Source organism: Fringilla coelebs, assembly GCF_963513975.1.
Source record: "Fringilla coelebs genome assembly, chromosome: 22".
Classification (NCBI taxonomy): Eukaryota; Metazoa; Chordata; class Aves; order Passeriformes; family Fringillidae; genus Fringilla; species Fringilla coelebs.
The window spans coordinates 6,204,631-6,217,002 of record NC_140048.1 but is presented as its reverse complement, the minus strand read 5'-3'; the positions used below and the strand labels follow the sequence as shown (position 1 = coordinate 6,217,002).

General features: G+C 44.1%; 1 protein-coding gene across 2 annotated transcripts; it reads right to left on the bottom strand.

Annotated features, from left to right (window-relative positions):
• Window positions 1-296: 296 nt before the first annotated feature.
• Window positions 297-10,531, bottom strand: ERRFI1 (ERBB receptor feedback inhibitor 1). Of its 2 annotated transcripts, none has more exons than XM_084220320.1 (4): window positions 10,475-10,531; window positions 3,941-4,137; window positions 3,748-3,824; window positions 297-2,806 (listed from the first exon to the last, which is right to left on the bottom strand). In XM_084220320.1, the coding sequence occupies exons 2-4, from the start codon at window positions 4,060-4,062 to the stop codon at window positions 1,611-1,613; spliced, it is 1,395 nt and encodes a 464-aa protein (XP_084076446.1). In that variant the 5' UTR covers window positions 4,063-4,137; window positions 10,475-10,531; the 3' UTR covers window positions 297-1,610. The 2 variants fall into 2 exon arrangements, with proteins under 2 accessions (XP_084076446.1, XP_084076445.1); XM_084220319.1 differs by lacking the exon at window positions 10,475-10,531 and adding an exon at window positions 9,933-10,171.
• Between the last annotated feature and the right edge of the window lie 1,841 nt (window positions 10,532-12,372).

Genomic DNA, 12,372 nt, shown 5'->3' with positions numbered 1-12,372 from the left:
AACCAAAATCATTAATAATGTTAGGCCAGATAACTTAATCTTACAGGATGTTTTATTGTCAGCACAAAACTATAGATACCATGCTATCAGTTAGTAGGGTGGAATTCAAATTAATGGTGTGCAATGTGAGTTATTGAACACTTCTGCAGAAATCTTGAATTTAATGCAAGCTGAATTCAACATCTGTTGCACATTTAACATTACTAACTTTGAACTTTCCAGTAAATGCAGAACTGAAATACAATTGCATGCACTATTCAATAAAACAAAAAACCAAAATGTATCATAAATAAGTATTTTATAACTTTATTAAACTCAAGACATGACAATATTCAAAATACAAAGTGAATTATTTTTTATTCAATACTGTACACAATGCAGAAATATCAGTGCATTTCTATAGCATGTATTTCACCTTCATTTAGTTTGTACTAAAACAAATAAAAAGTAAGCTTAAAATAGCTCAAACATCTCATTCAGCAGTTTAAACTGTAAACACCTTGTTTACTTCTGTTAGGAGGAACACATTCATCTTCTGCACCCCTGTTAATGAGCACCCTTTCTCTTGTGCTTATCTGTGAGAGGATAAATGTAACCAAACTGAGCACAAGAAACTGCTAAGGTGGCACCTCAGTGAACTTCAGTGAATGGCTGAGGCACAGTGAGGAAAAACAGCAAGAAGCAGCATCTGAAGCAGCAAGAGATGGGACTGACACTGTTCATAAATGGAATCATGTTTTTTCCTCATACCCTCCTCCTCCTCCCCTAAAATACTGAACAGAACCCAGAACACAAGACCAGCTTGTGCTATGTTTCTGTATTTAATACAGTCATCATTTCTGACTCTAGGTGAGCACATGGTTGTTACTGCCTACCTAACAGCAGCCCTGTGGCTGCTCAGGACACATTCACACATTTCTAGGATCCAGCAGGAAAAGAGCAGCAGCAGAGGCTTAGCAATAGCTGGTCCAAGTCTCTTCTAGGAAAAACTGCAAAATTGAGCCAAGTGTGTCTAGCAACTGAATTCACAAAATCTAACTCACTTTAAAAGTCTATTAGCATCAAATTAATTTGTAAGATAGATTAATCTTTCAAAATGCACTTCCAATATGCCTGCCAAGTCTTGAAGTGGGTATCATATCTCTCATTTACCTTCTTATCAGACATATCCTAGTAAAAGAGGACAGTCTGTTCTCAGTAGAATTACTGTGTAAAAGAAATTTTGGAAAATAGCTATTTAAAAAACTGTACTGCATTACTTGGTCTGTTGTCTGCTTTATAATTGACTCTTAAGCAAAGACTGATTTTTAAATTTTTTTAAAAATAATGTTGACTACCAAACATGTTCATCTAGGTAGCACACAACTGGCCAACTGTGACTACTATCCCTCCGTGTTTCTGCAGAATCTTTGTAGGTTTTCAGCTTACATACCAAGACAAGAAAAGTCTTAAGAAACATATCGAATATATGCAGCATAAGAGGACTTTACCATCCACTTTTCAGTTCTCAGAGGACAAACTGCTCCTACTTCATTATCTGTAAGAACTTTGTAACATGATAAAGTTCAGCTCCATCCCAAGCAACTGAGCTGAGCCTGTGCTCCCAGGCACTACGGGGAAACCACGTAGGACAGGTGTTTTCGTTTCAGGGGACCACCTATGTCCATTCTGGGTTTTGAGTCCAGTTTTATTGGGGCTGAGGTGGCTGTGCAGTCACCAGACCAGGACTGAACCTCAGTGTTAGAGCTCCTCTCCTCTGCTTCTCTGAAGAATTTCTCATACTTGTCCAAATACGGAGGTCTCTCTGGTAGCAGATAGTAGTGCGTTGAACTGGCCTTCTTACCATTTTCAATAATTGGAAGAATGCAAGGGACCCTGTTGGAAGATCCTTCACTATTTTGTCTTTGTAGAGCTTTGCTGCTGACATATTTAGGATCAGGTGCAAAGCTCTGGGTGGGGGGCATAACCCCATTGAGGTATGATGGGAGGCTTTTGGGGCTGGGGGTGCGGGAATTGCTGCGTGACAAAGGCTCTCGAGGGGGCACTTTGGGGGGCCTGTCTTCATCACTGTATGCACTGGAAGCAACTTCTGCTGACCACCTCCTGTAGTCTGGCTTGAGAGCCCGTGGGGGTATGGGAACCCTTGGTGGAATCTCTGGTTTATCTTCATCAGAAGTTGGAGACGACCTGTTTAAGTGTCCAGTTAGTCTTACAATGGGTTTATTGAGAGATCCAGCTGGCCCGGAGTGGGACCTTCGCAGGCGTCGATGCAGCTGCTGTGGGGGAGGATAAATACTGGATATGTACACATTTAGGCTTGGTGTAGGGTTGGCATCTTCTGGTTTTGGTCCTGCTGGAGCATCAAAATACGCATAGTTGATTTGTCCACAGCCCCTAAAGCTCCGACGGCTTGGAGCACTGGATTTAAAAGGAGGAAGTTCATAATCTTCTAACAAAAAGTCAGTATCTGAGCTAGTCAGGAATTCTACCTCTCTGTCAACCTCATCTGGAGTAAAGTCTTCAGATATAGGCAGAGGGGGCAGTGGCCTGCAGCTGCGGTCATTAGAAGATGCAGACAGAAATTGAATTGGTCCATTTTTTATTGGCATGTGAGGAGGTGTTTCTTCAGAAACACAGCCCATGGTCAATGACAGTTTACTAAAGCCAGGAACGAGATGGTCGTCGTACCTCGAAATTGGCTGTTCATTTTTGGGACTTACAGGAGGTGGACTGGATTTCTGAGATGGGACTTGGATGCAACTTCCAGCAACGTGGTCATTCAGGGAAGCCTGGTTGGAAGAGTGCCCTAAAAAGGTGAGAAATTCTTAGAGACACTTTTCTAAGCAACACGACTCTGCCACTGCATATTTAATTCCTTCTAATGCAACAGTGAGTAATGTCTGCTTAATGTCTTCACATAGTGAAATGCAGGTATTGCAGATCACACCTGGTCATGGATTTATGCATTAGTAGTGAAATGCAGGTATTGCAGATCATGTCTGGTCATGGATTTATGCATTAGTTAAGATAGTAGCAGATCATTTTATTGTTTTAGACCAGTGCTCCAGTTAAATGAGGTAGTTCAAGAACCCCCAAGCATAAGCAAGAGAGCTACAAAGATCCCAGCATAAGACCACAACATGTAATTTTTTTGCTAAATATTTTTTCCATCAAAAGTGTAATGGCAACTCAGAGGCCTCTTATGTACAAGGTGAATGGGAGGGGACAGGAAAACACTTGGATGCTTCCAAGTGTTGTGTATGTGAAAAACATCTATAGAGACAGACACACATGGATTTATGTGTAAGTGCAATCACAAAACCATGTGGAATGATTGCTCTAAGGATAATTGTACAGGTAGTTATCTACACTAACATGCATCACACATATGGGTGCATATGAATGTATTAGAAAAACAAGCTAATACAACAGAAGATTCAAAAAAGTTAAAGCCAGAAAAGACCAGAAGAACGATCCAAGTTTTTCTGCTTTGCATTAGCCAGTCATTATTATCTAAAGCAACCTCTGCTAGGCTGCACAAGATGCTGAAATCCCACAGTATGATGAGAAAAGAAACAAGAACAAACCATGGAAAGGATCGTTTAACGCGGTGGTGTTATTTAGAGCGGTGCTGTCGGTTCCCCGGGCCGCCAGCAGGGGGCGCGCAGTGCCACGGGGCCCGCGGGGACAAATCCCCGGCGCCTCCTTCCCTCCCTCCCACCGCGGCCGCGCCACGCCGGCACTTACCGAGGGATGGCAAATGCTGCTCGGCTGATGGGTTTAGATTATATGTCACTGCTATAGGCTCCACATTGAAGAAAGTGCTGAAAAAAAAAAGGAAAAAAAACCCTTCACTGTAAATGAACCATAGGTCCGTACTGGCACAAGTATTCGTAACACTCATCTCTTAGACTTGAAGATAAATTTTAGCCTCACTCACTTTTCAAATCCACTGTGGGTACCCCAGCAGGTTTTCAGGCTGCCCATGCCTTGACTGGTGTGAAGAAATCCGGTTTTTAAGGGGACTCTCATCTCCTGAGCAGCAACTCCTGCAGTTGACATCGTGCAGTGTTCTCTGAGGATGTCTCACAACCCTTGATATTCAGGACTTGGCAGGTTTCCTGCAGTTTTCATTCCCTTCAAGAGGGAGGACACAAATGTCAGAAATGCAAACCTGATGTTGCTCCATGTATCATCTGAATTTTCAGTATTCAAGGAATTAAATAGCTTTGTAGAAAGGCCTCCTATCCTAACACTTGCCAACTGGAAAACTTGACCAAGCTTCGTGTTTTGAGTCTGATTGCAAAATTAAAATAAAAACAGCTAAGTTCTCTTAAAGAGCTACACTGCATAGAGAAAAAGAAGAATATGTTAAGGTATTGATATATGGCAGTTGTGTATCCCGCAACTTCAGTTCTTGAACGTAAAAATACTAGTTACTCATGCAAAAAAAGTTTTTAAAGAAGTTTTCTAGAACAATCTAACATTCTAGTAGATGCCTTCAGTTGTATCTTCCTGTTAAAGATTTTAGGTTTCAGTGTAACCAACATGTAACAGCCTACTCCTATGTTAAGTATTATCTTCCACAGATTTTGCTCTAATAAACAGAATTATTGACTAATTGAATTAGAATTCAAAAACTTCTTTTACATAAAACAGTAACTAATTTTAACTAACTTAAACATTAAGACACTTTAAAACAACCTCAAGTCTTCTAGCTATTTCAAACGAATTGGAAATCTAGTGATTTGAAATAATCTCAGCTGAAACAGCTGTGCTGCATTCACATCCATTTTGAATGTGTGAAGAATGCTTTATCTGGCCCATTTATGGCAGGAAAAATATGTTGGGAATTGCTTTATATTGAGTAAGTAATCAGTCTACAGAACAAATTGACTCACAGGACTTTGTTTAAGAAATTCATCAGGGAGGGGAAGGGGAAATGTTAAATTAGTCAGCATTCTGAAGGCAGGAGAAATTAAGTCCAAGACTACAAAAAAGATGTTCTCTGGGTCTCTGCTTCATCTACACAAATATTCTACATTCAGCAAGTGCAATATGGTCTGTTTTTAAAAAAAACATACAAAAAACCACCCAAACCAAACCCCGTGCAAAACAGTTTAATTTGTACCTCTCTTAAGAATCAATACTATGAACATATAATATTAATGTGAATTTGTCCATATCCCTCCACCAAAAGAATTCCATCTAAAGAAAAGTCAACCAACAACTAGGGCTGGCTATATCAGGGCTCAGCCAACATGGCAAGAAAATCCACAGAGTGGTACTGCAAGAAAATGTGGTACAGACACAGGTAGTAGCTTATGCTTATGGTGAATCTGCCCAAAACCAGGCATCCTATGCAGATGTGTAATCTTCCTTTTTCTTTAGCAGAAAAGATCCATTATACTTTGCAAGCATGAGAGATGGGCAAACTCCTAAGCAGGACTAAGGACAGTAAACCAGGTGCCCAAGGATTAGATTGCAATCCAGCATCACTACTTGCAATTTCTAAACAATTGTTTGAGAAAGAAAACTCTGCTGCACTCTTTCAATTTAGAATTGGGCCAGTATTGACCTTAAGAAAACAGCAGCTTCTGTACTTCTGTAGCTCTATGATGTGTGAGACTTAATCCCATTCTCTTCAGGAGTGTGATGGTTTTCTCAATCCTCACTGTCTGCATCTACAGAAGTGGGATTATTTTACTCACTGCCAGATACCAAATATATTTTAGGCAGGCATTTCAGAATAACTCTAGCCAGGAGACTTTAATAGAACTGCAGCACAGTCCTGCTTCATTCAGCCCTCCTGATTCTAGTAAAGACCATCCTCTTCAGACAACCTCCTTATAAAGTGAGCTTAACCCTGGAAATTTTTGCATAACACAGTTCAGCTGGACCCTTCCCAGTAACAGGAACTGCAGATATTTCATAGCAAAATGAAATAAAAACACAGAGCCCTGGGAAGCAATAACACAGTCCTGTAAGTGCAAGCAGACCCACTGTCTTCAGGTGAGCAAACACTAGAGATCCCCATTTGTCAAAATGACTTAAGCATTTATTAATGACTTAAGCATACAGTACACATATAGCACCAATTCTAACATTACTTAATATCAACATAATTTCCAAATAAAACACCCATCTTATCAGCTCACACTGTACTGAACAGTGATTTTCTTTTTTTGTGCCTCACGGATCCTATCTTATTAGCAACAAATCTACAAAAGAAAGAAAATTAATTAAGAGAGCTTAAGACTAATGCCTGCTATCCATTTCAATATTTCTGAAGTCAAATGCAAGTCACAAGTTAAAAAAACGCTGGTAGAGAATACTGATTAGTCAGCAAATGATTGTACTCCACCTCAGTGTGTGCACAAGATCTGACAGGACCATGAGACATTGATTATGATATAAAAAATGAGGGGGGGGAACAACTGCTGTAGTTTGAGAGCACATGTAAGTGCTGGCTGTGATAACATACAACCCTTGCAGGGCTTGTTAAGCCCAACCTCCACCAAATCCCACGCCTAAACCACTACTAGTAATTACTGTGTCAGCTTTCTGAATGCTGTCTAAATCTCAGCTCTCAAGACTGATAGTTGCACAATCACCTCTCTGAAATCTCTCTGGAATGCTAAGCTCAACATCTGAAACAGACTTAAATATTTACATACTCTAGGAAAAGGTAATTTTCACTTGTTTCAGGCTTTATTTTTTAAAAATGAAGCACAATTTATATAGCCATAAAGCTTGCTTCATTCATCAGTGAGCTCTTTGGGAATTCACAGGTGATTTGCCTTGACATTTCAGAGAGTTATGAAACTGTCCTCTGTGCCCTAAGCTAGGATATCAAGAGAGGCAGTGCTTTCACTAAACCACCTAGTTACTTTTTCAGGTAAGTCTAGAGAAATGGTGCTTGTATATTAAAACATGCATAAGCTTGTTAGAAGACAGTATCTTAAGAGGGAGACATGAGAACAGCAATAGAATACAAAGTTTGTATTTTAGACAGCATGCCCTTGCTAAAGCTGAGTAGTATATATTATATTCTAGGAATTGGTATTTTAAAAAATTACAAAATTCAGCCATGAAGATATAAACATCAACAGTTTTCACTGTTAACTGCTGTCCCAATTCTGCCTCCTTAAAAGTTTAAGGATCTAAACTTAGCCATAAATAACACCAAACTCTATTTGCTAAAGAAAATGGAACTGCACAGTAATGAAGCAATCCTGATTTCCCATTTGTGTGCTGCTCATTAGCACAGAATGGGCTTTCAGTTACTCTGCTTGTCTGACCTACTTATGCAGTTTATGGCATTTAGGAAGATCGAAGCACTTTTGAAGATGGTACAATTTGTGTGACCCAAGAGAAATGGAGTACAGACTAAATGTATGGCTGGTAATTTCTACAGGGCATTTACAAGCCAAGGCAACTGTAAGATTTGCTGGTGCATTAGGAAGCTGCTGACACCCTTCCCTGTAAGGCATGGTAACAGTGCAAAGGAGGTGCTTGTAATCACCCAGCTCTGCTTGTATTAACAAATATCAATCACAGCAAGATTGATTTTTATTTTTTTTTTACAAAGCCAAATATACCTTCAGACTTCAACAGGAGGGCTATGTGTAAGCCAAAAATAGTCAAAGGTATCCATAAAGACTAGAGTATCTACATAGTGAGAACTGTGGAAAGATTTTTGTGGTAAGTTGAATTACAGCAAATATCCCAAATATACAGTTTTCATACAGATACATATTAATAAATAATTGTGTTATAAACAACAGTAACCCTCTGTTTAGAAACTAAGAAGCATTTACATATGTATTTAGCACAACCTATTACCTATCACCAATCACACACAGAATCTTATTCCTCTATTCCCTGTTCTCCCAGCCCCAGTGCAACCAAGTATTTGAGGCAAGTTAAGTTCATAACAAAGAACACCTTTCTGGTATGCACAGCAGACCAAAGCATGCTCCAGAATGTTTCATTTAATGGGTATGGAACAGAGCAACTTGCTGTAGAGATTTCTGAATGCCTGTACAAACTTTCAGCAGGTTTTATAAAGGCAGCACTCTTGACAAGGAGCTTATACACTTCTTGTAAGAAATGCGAAAAAGGGGAAGGAAAAAATACCTCTTACCCCTGTTGGGAGGGGAAGAAACGTGTCTACCTTAAATCCACAACCTATTTTTGCTCACCTTGCCACCACATTATCTTTAACAAATCTCAGAAGCAATTCACAGGAGGAGGGGCACATTTTTGCACTACAAGTCATCTACTCCAGCTAGCTGTTCCTTATTTGACAATGTGATGTAATTTCCTTTTTCTCCTCTGACTTTCTATTTAACGTAAGTACCTGAGATACAGCCACCCCTTTTCATATTTAAGTATTTCAGACTTACAAGTATTGGACTTTAAAAACCTAAGTGCTGTTAATATACTTTCTGGAACTCCAAATACTTATTAAAAATATTAAAAATTCTGTTTTCCTATTTCTTATCCCTCAAATACTTCTGTCTTGGCAGCTGGATGAATGCTGAGTGACCAGCACTTAGCAGAAACAGCCTCATGAGAAAGATAGTTTAAATCTATTCACTTAATAAATAATTAGATCTTTACTATTCACCAATCCTCCACAGTGCAGTTCAGTATTCCTCAGTCACAGGCCAAAGCATGCTCAGATACAAGCCTCAGAAAGTATTTCCATTTATAGGAATTATATTCTTTACAGTTATTGTATAAATTAATTACATTCTTAACTTTGGGATATTTTTCTACACATTCTGCCAACCAGAAATGGACCACTCTGTGGGAAAGAATTAAAGGCTATAGTCACTAAACAGTCAAATCATGGGTGCTTGCAAATAAAACTAATCCTATGGGTATACAACAGACAAACTCTGAACAGCAGACAAACTCTGTATTTAGATTGTAACAGTCAGCTATTGGAATACATTCAAAGAACCACAGTTCATCAAGGAGTTTAAGTTCAGTTAAAATTTGAGCTACCATTTCACAGTCCCACACAGCAAATGGGAGTAACCTTTAAATTGCCAGTAGAAAACTAATAATTAAATAGCAAGACAATTGCCTTGCCTCTGCTTGTCAGATTTCAGATGCATGCTTAAGGTATGGTACTTCACCCTCCTGAAAATTTTAATGTGAATATAGACAGCTTACATTCAGGAAATAAAAATGCCTTTCTAGCTGACTCAGACTCATAACCATAGTGTTAGACACACTGTGATAAGTTTTAATTCTCTTTTCTACTACAGAGAACTGGAACTGTTTTTCTCTGAAATAAGACCTGTACTGCAGAGCATGGCAGACATAGGGCTTCACCAAGAACACATGCCCACCAACTCAACAGGTAGGTTTTAGTAATTCAGAAAATTATCCCATACAGGTAGATTATTAAGGAAAGACAGCTAAGCTTGTGCATAAAGTAAATTGATTAGTTTAACAGATTATAAGTGCAATTCAAAAAATGGATTTGTGATGCAGAGGCATCATTCACCTGCCATTCCAGTACACCAAAGATTCAGATATTCCCAAAATGACCAAAGACACCTTGCCCCCAGAGCCTTTCCCATCTAGCTAATCTGTAACGAGATACTGTTATCTTTAGATCGAGCACAACACGTTTTTTGCTTATTCAGAATAATAAGCACAGGGCCCTTGGTCAGTGACAGGAGAGCCCTGAAGTCTCCCTGGAGTCCCCGGCCTGCTCGCTCTGCTGTCAATGCTGAAGGATACAGCGATGTCTCCAGATTTAACCACCACAGACTGGCTATTTTAGAAAATCGAGCATAAGTGCGTAATGAGGTATTAAGTCACAAAGAAATGTTTATTCTAAATTAAGCCAGCCTAAATTAGAGTGCGAAGCGCAGAGCCTGAGCCCACAGTGCGGTCTCTTGTTTACTCACAGGAGCGAGAGGAGCAGCTCGGAAGGAGGGAGAGAGCACTGATACTGTTTCGGGTCAGGAAGAAAACGCGTGGCACGCCACGTTGATTTTCAAGAATGTGGCTGCGGGCTCCGCTGTCCCCGGGCGGGTCCCGTCCCCCTCAGAGGCACTGCCGCCGCAGCGAGCGGGGCGGGTGTCGCCCCGGGATCCCCTGCAAGCCCCGGGGGGAGCGGAGCCGCAGCGGCTCCGGCCCTGCTCCCCCGCCCCCTCAGCACAGAACGCGCTCCCGGATCCTCCCGCCGCGCCGCCGGCCCTCACGCTCGCCGGCGGGGCCGCACCGCCGCTCGGAGCCCCGGGCTCGGCCAACCCCGGCGCCGCGGCCCGACCCACTCGCGTGTGCCGCCGGATCCGCCGGCCCCCGCTTCCCTCCCCAGCGGCGCGGCCCGGCGCAGCAGGCACGGGCCGGGCCCGAGCCGCGGGCGGGCAGCCCCGGTGCGGCGGGCGGGCGCGGGGGCCGCCATGGCCGCGAGGGGCGCGGGAGGCGCCGCGGGGCCGTCACTCACCCCGACAGTGTCGCGCAGCTCCGCGCGGCCGCCGGCGCCACACGCATGCGCCGCCCCAGCGCCGGTCACTGCCGCGGCGCGCGCCGGCCGCCGCTCTTATGCAGGGGGGCGGAGCCGCGGGTGGCCCCGCCCCGCCCCGCGCGGCGCGTTCGTCACGGGAGGCTTTAAAGGGGCGGGGGGCGCCCGTGAGGGCGGTGTGGCGGCTTCCGGTTCCGCCGGGCGCGGGGGCTGCGGCGCTTCCCGGTGGGGGCCTGGGCGCAGGCGGTGCCCCCGCCTCTGCTCCGCGCCCGCCGGCGGGAACGGCCCCCGGGGTGCCCTCTGGGTGGTGCCGCCTCCGCCTTGGCAGCCCCTTCCGCCCCGGCCTGCGGGACCGGCCGCCTCCGGGCTCAGTGAGAGCGGCGTTCGCCAGGCGGGGGGGAAGAACGAGGAGCTCGCGCTCGGCCGCTCACAGCGGTGGGCAGGCAGCGCCCGCCCGGGCACGCTGAGGCGGTGCCGCTCGGTTCTCCAGCGCTCGGCGTCCTGCCCTGTCCCTCTGTTTGCCTTTCCCTGGCCGGCGCGCTGATCCCTCGGGGCAGCTGCCTGCTGCTCCCCGCTTCTTCCGTCCCCGCGTTCCCGTTTCCTGCGGCGGCAGTCACTCGTTCCGTTCTCCCCCGCCTGTCGCGGTCCTGTCCCGCCGCTGTCAGTCCCCCCAGTCCTCCCTCCGCCTTCCCCGGGCTCGGAGCCGTCCCCGCCGGCAGCAGGGAGCGCTCGCTCCCCCGGCCCGGCTCCCGAGCGAGCGGGGCTGGGGCGCGGGGCCCGGGCCGGGAGGGAGGCGGCGGCCGTGGCTCCCCGTGTTTCCCTCCCCGTGTTTCCCTCCCCGTGTTTCCCTCCCCGTGTTTCCCTCCCCGTGTTTCCCTCCCCGTCGATGCCTCATGATTTTCTCTCGGAAACGGGTCCGGGCGGTGAGGTGGTGCCCGGCCTTGCCCACGCGTGTTGGTGCCCGAGTATTTTGTTGTCACGGGGAATCCCAGTCCTTTAGTATTACCGGAAGGAGAGGAAACACCTAACTTTTCACTGTTGTGGGAATTGGTCTTGTGAATGTCAGTTTCCTTGAAATAGGCGTGTTTGTGATGAAATAAATCCATCTTCACGTGTAATGATTTATTTGGCATCTTGAAAAAACATGGGTGGGCTCTCAGATTTGACAGTGTTTTGTATCTAGACATAGATTTGTGGTGGTAAATAAACTGCAGGGGTCAGAAAAGGAGGATTCATGGTGAAAGCTGCTGTTTTAAAGATTTGAGAGCATTTAGTGATGCTGTTCATTACAGCATAAACAATAAGAATCAGGGTTTTGATCAGTTTTGCTCTTCACTGCAATAATTTGTTGGAGAAAGAAAGACCAGTGTGGGACTCTTGAAACTCCCAGCATTGAGAGGTGCTAACAATAGGATTAACAAAATGGGTCTTCTATCTCTTTGAACTGCAATAGTTACTGATATTTCAAGAGAGAAGAATTCTTGATTTCAGTGCATGATGTGATGCATGTCTGCAGTTGACTTCTCCTCTTTCAGCTTTGGCGTTTCTTTTGACCTCTGGTGAAAGTTCCCCCATCTGCCCTCATTCTTAGGGACAATAACATCTCCTACTTAGGTATTTTTATCATAAGATCTGTTGAACTGCTGTAAAAATACAGGTGATGTGAGAAAAAAGGGCAGGGTTATGACCTAGGAGAGATTTCCAGTGTGAAAAATGAAGAGGTCCTCTAAATTTGCCTGGACATGTTATCTCTAGGTGAGAAAAAGTGGAAATATTAAGGGAAGTAGAAGCCATGGAAAGGAAGGAGGGGAGCAGAGCGTGGGTTTGTGATTTTGATGAATTGGGCTACACTTAAGGGAGGCTGCAGGATGTTTGTGTTC